This window comes from Plectropomus leopardus, chromosome 6 (assembly GCF_008729295.1).
Source record: "Plectropomus leopardus isolate mb chromosome 6, YSFRI_Pleo_2.0, whole genome shotgun sequence".
NCBI classification, from domain to species: domain Eukaryota; kingdom Metazoa; phylum Chordata; class Actinopteri; order Perciformes; family Serranidae; genus Plectropomus; species Plectropomus leopardus.
This window is the reverse complement of record NC_056468.1, coordinates 32,630,106-32,643,070: the sequence shown is the minus strand read 5'-3', so window position 1 is coordinate 32,643,070 and position 12,965 is coordinate 32,630,106. Positions and strand designations below refer to the sequence as shown.

General features: G+C 37.0%; 1 protein-coding gene across 2 annotated transcripts in view; it reads right to left on the bottom strand.

The window, feature by feature from the left end:
- Positions 1-12,965, bottom strand: part of smarca2 (SWI/SNF related, matrix associated, actin dependent regulator of chromatin, subfamily a, member 2) — a 57,383-nt gene that overhangs the window by 5,201 nt on the left and 39,217 nt on the right. For both annotated transcript variants that reach the window (XM_042489023.1, XM_042489024.1), the window contains exons 29-33: positions 10,852-11,075; positions 5,719-5,824; positions 5,069-5,170; positions 3,545-3,671; positions 2,887-3,020 (exon numbers count right to left, since the gene is read on the bottom strand). In XM_042489023.1, the coding sequence (XP_042344957.1) occupies positions 2,887-3,020; positions 3,545-3,671; positions 5,069-5,170; positions 5,719-5,824; positions 10,852-11,075 (693 nt within the window). The remainder of the gene's footprint in view (positions 1-2,886; positions 3,021-3,544; positions 3,672-5,068; positions 5,171-5,718; positions 5,825-10,851; positions 11,076-12,965) is intronic.

The following is a 12,965-nucleotide window of genomic DNA, read 5'->3' as shown; positions in this document are numbered from 1 at the left end:
ATATAAATAATATAGTACAGAAAAATAGTAATAGAAATAATAAATAATAACAGAGTCGGGTCTGTTGTTACAGTAGATCTGGAATTGTTGTAGAAAGCTCTCACATTTGCAGACATAATCTACCAAAAATCTGCCTTCAGCCAATCTGCTTGTTTTTTATTGATATATTTTGATGCAGATGAAAAATATCAAAACCTTTCAGGAGCACAGTTGAAAGCAGTCTGAAAGTTCACTGCCAACAACTGCTTAACTGTAACTGGTGTGCATAAATAACTTTTTAGATGACAACCGAATACCGTGACCAAAGTCAAACTTTCTTGATTTAAACTGACACTTAAATCAAGAAAGAAACAGGCCACAAAGTCACTCTGAATTTAAAATGTCTCTTTGACTTTCTGCAGTAAATTATGGTGCAGGGAATTAATGTCATGTGTCGAATGTTTGATGGAGATCTGCAGCTACAGTAAGTGACAGGTAGCATCATTCATTTTGTGTCTAGCTGCTTTTATTAAATTTACAAGCAGCCACTGAAAGGAATATAATTTAGTGGGAGAATATTGGAAAATATTACATTTGTGAAATCTGCCTCTATCACAGACACTTAAAACCTCTCTGATGTGTGGGAGGCAGCTGAAGAGGATCTGTTCGGAAATTAATTACATGAAAATTAGTAGTTAAGTGGTGGTTGCCATGGCTTTAATTTCCCATTACTGGTTTCACTGTATGCTTGGAGCAAATTACATGTTTGAGGAGGATAAAAACCAACAGAAGGTGTGAATACAGTCATGACAGACAGATGGCTTCATAATGGAATATTTAATCACATACAACCCGAAAGCTCGCTTAAATCGACTGCCTGGTGGAAAACTTTGGATTTATTTCATTTTTAGATTTCCTCCTCTTGGTTTCATCTTGTTTAGATCATTCTGTGTTGTGGTTGTAATTTCTGGCTGCGTTCACACACTCAAAGCTCCCCAGGGCTGTGACAATAACGGCTTCACTTCAATACTGGAGTCATGTGAGCCTACTGCAGTGCTGAGGTCATTATTTGGAGCTGATAAAGTAAGTAAATTTAACCCTTTAAACCTAAGAAATTAGTCTGATTTCTTTAAAAAAAAAAAAAAAAAACATGGGAAGAATGAAACGAGAAACTCAACAAGACATGGCTCCACAATTTGCAAAAACTTGGTAAAAAAGTTTCAAAAATTTGACCCCCAAATGAAAAAATATCTACAAATTTATTTTATGTATTGCATTATATTTGTTCAGACACATAATTTTAAATATTAAATCATTAATATTACAAATATAATTTTCTAAACATTTTTCTATATTTTTGGGGATAATTTTATAAAAATTCTCCCCTCGTTTAAAACTAATTTTTTTTGCTAATTTTCTCATCACTTTTTCATTAATTTCACGCAGTTTGTGGGACAATCAGCGCAGGCAGACGGCAAGCAGCCAAGAGAAAGACGATGCGTATAATGCCACTTACTCTGGAATACATCAGCAGAGCGTAAATGTTTTGGATTTCTGAGAAAACGCAGGTCAACAGATAGAGCACGTCGTATGCGAACAATGACGTTACTCGATAAACAATCACGTACCTGCCTGGACGGGCATCTCACTCTGCTAACTTCTTGCAGCAACAGCAGCTGCTCTGTTTCAACAATGTTCGGCTGAAATTCAACCGTGCTGTTCTGTCGGGAGATGCAGTGACTTTAACCAGCGTTGAGTAAGAAGTATAAATTATAAGATGCTAACTGGTAACTGTTTGGACTGAAGTTTAAGACCAAATTTCTAAAATAAATATAAACTAATAATTGAAGGTAAGTTTTATTTTGCCCTTTTGTTCTCTATAACATGAAACATGACTTTTTTGTCTAGTGAAAAAGTTACATAATCTATGTTAAATCTCGAAAAAACAAAAACATTTAGAGTGAAACACATTGAGACAACTTACTGAACTTATCATATTATCATAAACATATCTATTTGGTTTATCAACAGAAGCAGGAAATATCTGGCATTTCTCTCCAGTTTTCTTGGTGATTTTGTTTTTCTCGCTCTGCATGTGAGATTTCACAGCTTGGATTGCCGTCGTGATGAGTTTAAGATAAGGAATTTATTAAATTATTTAACAATAAATAGATAACAATTATTTTTAGATATTAAAATGCCTCGTCAGAAAAACAATTCATAAAATCCTACTTTCCATGCCGGAGCATTTTTTAAAGACTTTTGAAAAGATTTAAGTAATTTATTACCAATTAAGGCCTTATTTTTAGTTTAATGAATTCAAGGCCCTTTAAGTCTTTTTTAAGGATCCGTGTGAATTTTGTAAATTCACGTTTCAAACCTCAATATCATTGCTTTTGGCTGGTTCTCTCCGAACATGATCTGAATTATCAACATAAGCTCTTGTGTTGATATTAAGGGAAATATTTTTTGTGTTTCACAGTTAATGTTTTAACTGACCTGGGCAGCTGGTGTTTTCTGTTTTTTATTTCCTCTACAAACAGTTAAACTGCGATGAAAAACCTGCTGCCCAGGTGTGAAACAGCTGCTGATTAGACGGTTGGAGGGAAAGCAGCAGGACTTTAGATAATGAAGACCAGAATGGACATCCAGTGTGTTCGACAAAGCCCTCAGTGTGCTTTATCTCAATGTTCAGCTAAAAAATATGAGGGATTTCCGACAGCTAGCCAATACTATTAAAATGATCATAGTTGTATTTTTTTTATAATGCATTTCTCTATTTTCCCCATTTTAATTATAAGCTGCTGAGTTTGAAAAAACTCAGATTTGCCTTTTCCTGAGTAGAAATGATTTTTGCTCACAGATGAACTAATGATGAGCAACATGCAGCGGAGTGAAACCACCTACATTGTCATCCAGGTCATCGTCGCTGTCGTCGTCACTGACAACCGGCTTGGCCTTCCCCCGGCTTTGCCTCTTCTTGCCTTTGTCCTGACTGCGCGCCTCTTTACTCAGCTTGATCTTAACCCGCACAGACTTGGCTGCATGAACGAAACAAAAAAGGAAAAGGGATTTAAAGGCCTCTACATAACTCATTTTTTCATTGTTTGTTATCTAAGTTTCTAAAATCACACTAGCTCAGAGGACAAGATGATTCCATCTGAAATCACATTTAACTGGCAAACTAAAGATGAGCATTATGTGGATGTGTCAATTAAATCGCACATAAGGGAGCTACAGCATGCAGGCTTTTTTCATGTTGCTGACTGCTATTCTGCTTGTCCATCAGCTGCCTTACACGGTTTTTGGATGTGTGCAACCACTATGCTTTTCATGACAAACTGCCGTAGAAAATGCATAATAATCTACATCAGTTAGAGCTGAAACTAAAGTCCATTGTCAGCAAAATGTATCTTTAAATCAATGTTATTGTTTCAATAAAGCAAAAATGTCATCTTCCCAAATTAGTGACACTAGGGATAATATTTTTATAACAACTCGATTCTGATTCAAGCGAGGGAAAAACCAACTCGAAATATGATCTGATCGTCGTGGTGCATTTTACCCTCGGCCTCTGACTCGTCCTCGTCCTCGTCATCCTCATCGCTGTCATCTTCACTCTCTTCATCCTTTGCAATCTTCTGTCTGGCACTCTTGAAGACAGACTGAAGGACGATGGAGTCCTCGTATATCTGGGGGGGATAAAAACGACCGGATGATACAAGGAGTTCCTCGAAAACAGCATGAAGGACATCGATGACTAAGGCAGAGAAGAGCCCCATGAACAAAAGGCAAATAAATAAATAGATACAAATAATAATAGCCATTGCTATATGTTATTATGTTATTATAATTTATTCATATTGCCAAAATATGTTGCCAACATTGGATTGATCTCAATTTCATGAAAGCCTTCTTAAAGTGTGCACTGTGCAGCTGTATTATCTAGGCAAATAGAAATATCAAATCGGGACACGGTATCGGCACATAATCCATAAAATTTAAATTAAATTAAATTATTCTGATCGGGGGGAAAAAAATGTAATCACTCTCTAATATATTTTTACAGATATGTATTCTTTGATGATAGGAAGTGGCAACTCAGAAAGGAAATACAGACCATTTTTGATGTTGACCATTTTTAAAATGTCATTTGTACATTATTTTACCCGATAAAACATTTGTCTGGAAATTTGTCATAATTAGCATATGAATTCTTGAGTTATGTCCAAAAACATGTTTTGTGAGGCCACAGGGACCTTGACCTTTGACCACCAAATTCTAATCATTTCATTGTTGAGTCCAGGTGAACATTTGTGCCAAATTTAAAGAAATTCCCTAAAGGTGTTCTTAAAATATTGTGTTTACAAGAACGGGACAGACGGATAGACAATACGAAAACATGACGCCTCCAGACATGACCGACGGCCGAGAGCAATGAAACAATGGTCTGTCCGGAGGAATTTGGCTCTCCTTTTTCTGCCTCTGTCTCTTTTTGCTGGTATAATGCATTGCAAGCTGACTACTTTTAGTAAACACAAGACTTAAAAAGAGGAAAAGAGCTTCAAGGACTCCCCCCAAAATAAAAAGAATAAAACAGATGAAGACTATAAGGGGCTCATTTTCAATGGAGCGTGGAACTTGAAAGCTAAGTCATTTAAGCGGAGGGCTTTAACAAACAATGAGTCATTTTGTCTATAAAATGAAATGAAAACGGTGAAAAATGCCCAAATAAAACATTCTTTGGTTGCTGATAGGAGGAAGGTCTTCTGTTGCATATCATATTCCTCTCATCATCATAATGTTGATGCCTTCAAATGTCTTGTTGTCAAAACCCAAAGATATAGTTTACAGTTACATAAAACAGAAGACAAACTATTTTCCCATACGACAAAAGCTGGAATCTGAGAGTGTGAAGACTTCTGACTTAACAAACTACTCTCATTGGACCTAAAACTTAATTTTTTCTGCACATCTTGAGAGTGAAAGCCTGCAGACGTCTGGCTCTGCATCACACGCTGCTGAGCACCACACAAAGAAAACTAAAAGATTAATTGGAGGAAGTTCCACATGGAGGAGCTGTTCTGACCTGGGATCCCTCCAGGTTGAAGGTCTGGGCGTTGTGACAAAGCAGCATCACGTCCCTCTCCAAGTCTCCCACACCTCTGTACTTATGGCTTCTCACACGGTCCTGTAGATGGAAAAAAAACATCAGCTTGAGTCTCACTGAGCTCAGCTTATGGGAGCCATCAACTACTGCAATGTCTTTATTTTCTCAAGACTCTCAAAATCTTCCTAAATGATACTTTGCATGAAGCTGACTAGGGCTGCGACTAACGATTATTGTTATTATTGCTTAATTTGTTGATTATTTTCTCTCTTCTCTCTTCTTCTCTGCCTTCTCTTAAGTAATTGGTCAACATGTCAGGAAAAAAATGTTTGCCACTATTAGGGCCAAAAGCCCTAGTTGACATGTTAAAAATGTGCTTTTTCTCAGTCTAAAACAGAAAAAAACGCAGCTTTATAACAAAAAACAATAAAAAACAAACATTTAGCCTAAAAAATAACTGAAATAATTAATAGCTGCCAATTTCATTTTTGACAATCAACAATCATCAGTGAATCAACTTATTGTTGCTTCTCAAGTTTTCACTTTCCTCCACACTCATACGACTACACAGCGCACTAAAGGTAATACATTTATTACAACTAACTAAAGCTTCATCACAGTTAACAAACCTTGATCTTTTTGAAGTCCACAGGTTTTCTGATCAGCTCGTAATATTCGGGGAGCTCCTTCCTGGATGGTAACTGAACAAACACCTCGCTTAGTTGTCTTCCTGACCTGGTAACACAAGATAATTACATATCATTATCAAATTTATACTCGACTCTGTTTACAAGCAGATCATGACTTGAAACTATCCAAGATCACAGAAAGTTTTATGTCCATTTTGCTTTCATATTTTAAAATAAGTCGTTCAAAATCAGAGCTTACCAATTTGAAAATTTAGGTTGCCTCAATATGAATCAACAGCAAAATAAGACCAAAGATTTCCAGTACAGTATAAGATGAATTAAACATTTTCAGTGTGTTCTTGTTTTAGGGATCTTCTTGATGAAAGTGGAATCTCTGTTTAAAAAGGGCTCATGAGACCTCTGCAAAATTCATTAACAAGGTAAAGTTTTCAAAAAAAGCGTAATTAATGAGTAAGGAGGTGATTTTTTTGTAGAGTCTCCAGCTGTCATCTCTGCAGGAGGACCAATTAAAGTTTATTAATTACACGATCATTAAAAAAGAAAACACTTAAGAACAGCAACACTTATATTTTAACTTTCCTGTGACATTAAGTCTCACACTTTTATTTTCTCTTGGTACACTAATTGCTATTTTCCTCTTGAAGCCTGCCGTGTTATAATGTCTGTTTCTATAAATATGAATGATGCAGCACGATAAATAATAAAGTGTTTATGCTTGGGGGCCAGGTTTGCAGTTTCAAAGTTAGTGATGTAAACAAAAAGCAACTGCGCACACAGAAAGAATTGCAATTTGGCAACAAGAGTGATGATAGAAACAGAAAATCATATGAACAGGATGCTGAATAAAATACACGAGCACAGAGAGTTTCTGTGGCTCTTTCTATTTATTTTCCAGACACGTGTACACCCATATCTAAACTAAATACTCTGAATGCTTAAGGGAGACCACCAGCTGTCAATGTCTAAGATCAGAAAGTATTTTTTATATAATTATATACTAAATATGTTTAATGCTCTGTCATTTCAAAGCAAAATCATTATCCTCCTGCAACGGAGATAAAGATTGACAGGATGATCTTGAACTGCAATTTTCCGCCCACTTATCTCCACAGAGTTTGGGAAATTGGAAAAAGAAACCAGTTAGTGAGGAGAAATGAATGTCTGTGTGTTTTACATCACATTTTTCACATCAATAATACTAACAGCTGCTCATCTGCATTGCTTCCTCACAGAAAAGGTTTTCTACAGCAACACAAAAGTCTCTGAAGCACCGAACCATCCGCCGCAAATTATTATTACATGTTTACTCTATTAGGAGTTCAATTCTGCCAAAACAGACTTCTCACCGTTGTGTTTTGAGACTGAATTAGCATAAAGACAAAATTAAACAAGAAACCTTGAGGTGAGAGAAACAGGCCTCTGACTGGAAAGGAATTAAAATACTTGGACCAACTGGGAAACGCTGTGCAACTTAAGTACATAAGAAGTAGTCTGCACACACTCAACGATGGAAATTACAACATATCGGACCTTAAATCTGCAGTCATTAATTCATGACCACTCGAAGGAGAGTGTAGAGCTACAGGGAATGAAAAACAAACTGACAGCTACTACGTGCACTGGGTATATTCATGCACAGAAACAGAGATTAATTCCTTCTCCGTACAAACCTGCTTGGCAATAAAATGTTTTCTGATCCTGATGCTCTACAAGAAAAGAACGAAGATCAGCACAAATTGCAACAAGCAAGGCTCCAAAATAATTTCAGCAGTATACAAAGAAAGAAAAATGGCTGCCAAAAACCTGATTTCCCTGTAAGTTAGCAGAAATAATAATTCAACTTCACTGTACGAACAACAGAAATTAAAAAAAAATGTATTTCTTTAGTCTTATCTCAACTTTTTTTTGTAACAATTAAAGTAATAAATCCCTGGATTAATCTCAAGTATAAAAATAAAACCCTCAAATTACTCTTAAATCTAGACTACCACAAGTATTTCAGGCTCACCGATGATTTTAATATTGCACAATCTGTCTGCTGCCTCTGACTAGTGATCCTCATCATATGTGTATGCAGTGATTGAGCTAACATGCTGTGATCTTAGATACAAGTCTGATTTAGGGCTGGATAATATATCAATATTATATTGATATTCTGATATGAGACTACATATCATCTTAGATTTTGGACATTGTTAGAAGTATGTTGTGTTTTCCTGGTTTTTAAGTCTGCATCACAGTAAAGGTGTGTCTATTTTTAACGTACCACACTGTTCTAGCTGTTCTATTATTTGCCTTTACCAACTTGATAATTATATCCACATTACTGATTTTCTGATTGACTCATCAAAAATATTATTGCCAAAATATTTTGTGATAGCACCAATAATTAACCCTACAATATTATTGAAATATCGATATATTGTGATATCTCACTTTCCCTATATTGCCCGGCACTAGTATGATGCCTCTTGGCGCGGTTTTAGGACCTCTGGGAAAAGACATAATTGTTGACTCTCATGACACTGGAATGACTGGAAATGTGACCAGGAGGGTTTCAGTTTCTCCTCATGGATACTGAGGAGCGAAATGACAAGTGATATTTTCATACCGGCATCAAACGTGTGTACGTACACCTTAATCTGCCTTACGGGGGAAAAACTAGACCGTTTCTCGCTTTACAGCAGAGAATTTAGTTTATTAACTTGCAGTTATCTCAAACATGAGTGAAATTTAACTTTGATTTGGAGTTCAGATCAAATCATCATGTTTGATGTTATGCCCTTTGGAGGTTAAGTTTCATATACGGGGTTTTAACAGCAATGCAACTTCAGGAATCCTGAAGTCTAGGAGTGGAATTTCCAAAAATCTGTCCCAGTCTAGTGTCGTGAGAGGAGTGCCAGAGCTATGATTGAGATGCTCTGGGATGAACAACCGTCAACTGGGAGAGGAAAGAATTCGACTTCTGGAAAAGGCAGGTAGCAGTTTCCTGGAAAAAGCTTTGGCGTTGTGGTCAGCCAGTGCATATTTGAATAATGGGAGCACAGATGCACATGTTGTTTAATATTACAGAGAAAGAGTCACATGATTTTGCACATGGGTGAAATAAGAAGAAACGCAGACGCAACAGGAGAGACCACACAAATGCACTCGCACACTAAATTTGAGTGCTGGACTGAAAAAATACGGGGATGTTGATCAACTGAGCAGTTCCAAAGACATGACTTCATGTCTGTTACCACGCTGACCACAGAGATATCTCAACTTTCCATTAGATTATCAAGCTTTGCCTATTTTCTACACTCTCAAAAACAGCAGTGCTTTTTTGCACTCAAAAATAAATAAAAGATGCACCACAACAAGAACTACAGAGTATTTTTCTCAGACTTCACAGAACAAATGTTTCAATTAAACTTGAGTTTCTACAGTTCATAAACTGATTCAGGTGCACAGGAGGAGACAACACTTATAGCATTAGCTTTTAACTCCATTATAGCAGGTTGGCCCCTTAAACAGAATTGGGAGCAATAGCGCCTCCCTTTGGCTGGTCTCCACACTGTCTCCTGCTGTTAATAGATGAATTTGTCGGCTTATTTTAGAGCTGCGTTCTAAGAGTCAATCGAACACATTTAAACAGACAGAAAACGCAGAGATGTTTGGGTTAATTCGGTGCTCGCCCACTTGTAACTCATAAATCAGGCTTCATGAAGGAGTAACATAAGAAAGTGAAATCGGACAGAAGCTGTATGTTACACATGAAAGTGCTGTGTGGAGAAGCTAATTAATCCCTGCAGGTATTACTTGTGACTTTATGACTTAGACCAAGAAATGTTATGATTTATTGAATCCATATCTTAAGGAATGTATAACTGAATAAATATTAATCACACCATTCGGTAAAAGTAGAATTCTGTCAAGGAAACAGCCGTATTCACATATATTGCTTGGTTGGTCCTTTATCTACAAACCACTTATATAAAAATAGACTTTAAACGATATTTATTAAAGTTAAATTGATTTCATGAAGCAGAAGCATGTGGCTTATTACACAGTCAGCCTACTATCACCTCAAGAACATATCCAGGATAAAAGGACATATGTCTCAGCAGGACTGGAAAATCGTGTCCATGCATTTATCCTCCTTGACTGCTGTACCACCGTCTTCACAGGTCTCCCTAAAATATCTATCAGATGTTGTTGGTTTGTAAAGCAATCAACTGTTTATGGCCCAAATACATTTCTGATTGTCTGCTTCACTATGAACCATCGAGACCTCTCAGGTATTTTGGGACAGGGTACCTTCTGTCCCCCACATATCTGAGACAAACTCCAATAAAACTGCAGGTCCGCTGCAACTTGAAGTTCCTTTAAATGAAGACTGAAGACTCTGTTCTTTGCAGCTGCTTATAATTAAATTTAACATTTACTCATTTCTTACACTGCATTTTATATTTGTATTTCATACACGTCTGTCGTTTTTTTAAATCTCGATTTACTTTCTATTCTTTAGCTTTTTGAGGTTTTAATTGCACTTAAATATCCTTTTGTAAAGTGTCTCTTTTTCACTCGTCTCAAAGCTTTTGATGTTTTATGTAGAGCACTTTGAGTTGCCTCGCAGCTGAAATGTGATATATAAATAAACTTGTCGCGCCAAACTTGCCTCCAAAGACCCAAACTTCAGTTTGTTGTTAAAGCAGGTGATGACAGTACGACCCAGAGCTATCTGTTAAAAATAGACTTGATTTTGGTGAAAAGTGAAAACTTAATTTTAAGATACAGAACTCCTACAGGTTGTCCTGATCAGATTTCTTCAAAAGTGCTTGAAAAATGTAATCTTTCAGAAATAATACCGTGCTATACGCGGGTTTATAAATGACTGTGTGTCCACTTCTGAGTGCAACTCTCATTCCTCTGTACACCCTATCCAGGCCTTACGTGGGTGTTCCTGTTTATTTTTACTGTCTCCAGCACAACACACACACACACACACACACACACACACACACACACACACACACACACACACAGTCCAATACATGATCAATATAATTGTGCTGTAAGTTTTAACAACATGGACTGGTAATCTAATGAGATGTAAATAAATGTGCTTACCCGTCTCTGTAGTTGATGACCGTATCGATGATGGTGTTCATTTGCTTGGTGAGTTTCGGGGGGTTGGGGGAGAGTTTCTCAGCTGGTGGACGTCCGCGTTTCTTCTTGGCCTTGGAGCCTCCGTCGTCTCTGCTTGACGAGTCCTTGTCCTGACGTCTCTTGCGTTTACGCTTCTTCAGCCGGATCTCTTCCTCCATCTCCTCTAGGTTTCCATCCTCGATAGCCTGAATCAAAAAGAGCCAGAGCAAAGAAAAGGTTAGTGCTCAATCACTGCGTACACATATGATGAGGATCACTGAAGTAAGAAATGTGTGAAATGAAGGATTTGAAGTATCTTCAACTCTAGCTGTTTACTTGTGAAGATCTGCTCCTTTGCGGTCCTTTAATTTCTTCAGCAGCAGGTCTCAACACCTATTTCTTCTTTTAATCAGAGCCTTTCTGAACTAAAGCTAATATCAAGTTTAAACATACTGTCACCTCAGTCTAAAAGTTTCTTACTTCTATTCTTTTTTTCCCTAAAACACCTGAGCCACAGTCAATAAATAGATGTGCCAGGACTGAGAGGTCTCTCCAGGGGAGCGTGTCACTGCTCATCAGGTGTGAATCACTGAGCGTCTTCTGCATCTGACTAAGATCAACTTTTAGAGTAAATCCAGTCCTGATTTGCTGACAGTGAATATTAATTTTGCTTGTTGCATAAAATTATTTAGTTATAACAAATCTCAAAGTCATGTTTTCAGTTTGCATTTCTGCAAAGTTTGATATTTACTAAAAACTCCAGTGCACAGCTATTTAAGGATATAACTGAGCCTTTAAAAAAATGACCCTTGGGGTGTTCGGTGGCTCAGGGGACAAAGCAGGCGCCCCATAAATAAAGGCAGCGTCCTTGCCGCAGCGGCCGCTGGTTCAATTCCAGCTCTCGGCCCTTTGCTGCATGTCAACCCCTCTCTCTCCCCCTTTCACGCTATTGATCTTCTGTCCTACCTAATATAGGCAAAAATCCCAAAAATAATCTTAAAAAAAAAATTAAACATGACTGACTTGTGTTTTAAGGTTCAAGTTACTTGTGAGTGATGAAAAACCTGATTTATGATTTGGCAGTGTGAACATAAAACACAAAAAGAAATAGATTCTTTGTTTAGGACAAAAGAAAGTAAACTGCAGAGTTAATGATAATAACGAAATGAAATATTAGACTGTAATGTACACCGGTTTAGTAAGTAAACAAGTGTGGCATTTGTACGAGTGCAGAAAGTTCATGTTAATTAAATCGGTCAGTGTGTAACAAAAGACTGCGAAACGAACTACAGTGAAGAAAAAAAGAATCTTTTCCAACAGCTCTGCAGCCACTTCAGTTTGTTTTTTCATTACTCTTTCTGCCTTTGAGTTTTTTTCGTCTGAATGTCACACGTCTTAAAAACATCTTAAGTTGGTCAATCATGTTTGCCAGCAAATCCAAAACTGTCATCCGTCATCAAAGTTTTCAGAACAGGTTTGTTTTTCTGTCAAAAGCTTTTAGAAAGCTTTTTTGACCAAGAATCGTTGAAGAAAATGTGGCAGCGGGACACAACCACAACAAGAGTGGAGCGCAGCGCCAGCGTAATTTCATGACTCAGATGGCTCACTTCTAACAGGTCAGATAGTGATATTCAGGTTGATGATGATGATGACAGGAAGGAGAATGAGGGAAAGAGGAGAAAGCCAAAGTGTCGAGGCAGAAACGGAGGACAGCTCAGCCCCTTCGTGTAACCGTGGTGCCAAATGCAAGACAGCTAGGGAGGTTAAGTGTCTTTTGTCTTGTATTGAAAATATTCACAACAAATAGAACAAAAAAATGCAGTTCTCCTCTGTGTGACTTTTTTGTTGTGTGACGGATTAAAAAAACGCATCCCAAAAAAACTGGACTCAGTGTGCAAAGGCCTAGACTCAGTAGATGATACTGCAGTTATATAAATATCTATTTTGTTGGTTAACAAATCATGTCAGTTGCATTTATCGCTGCATTTGTTATTTTTTGTGCTAAAAAAAGATTATATTGTATGTCATCGATTGAGATATATATATATATATATATATATATACACATATATATATACTGTATATATATATATATA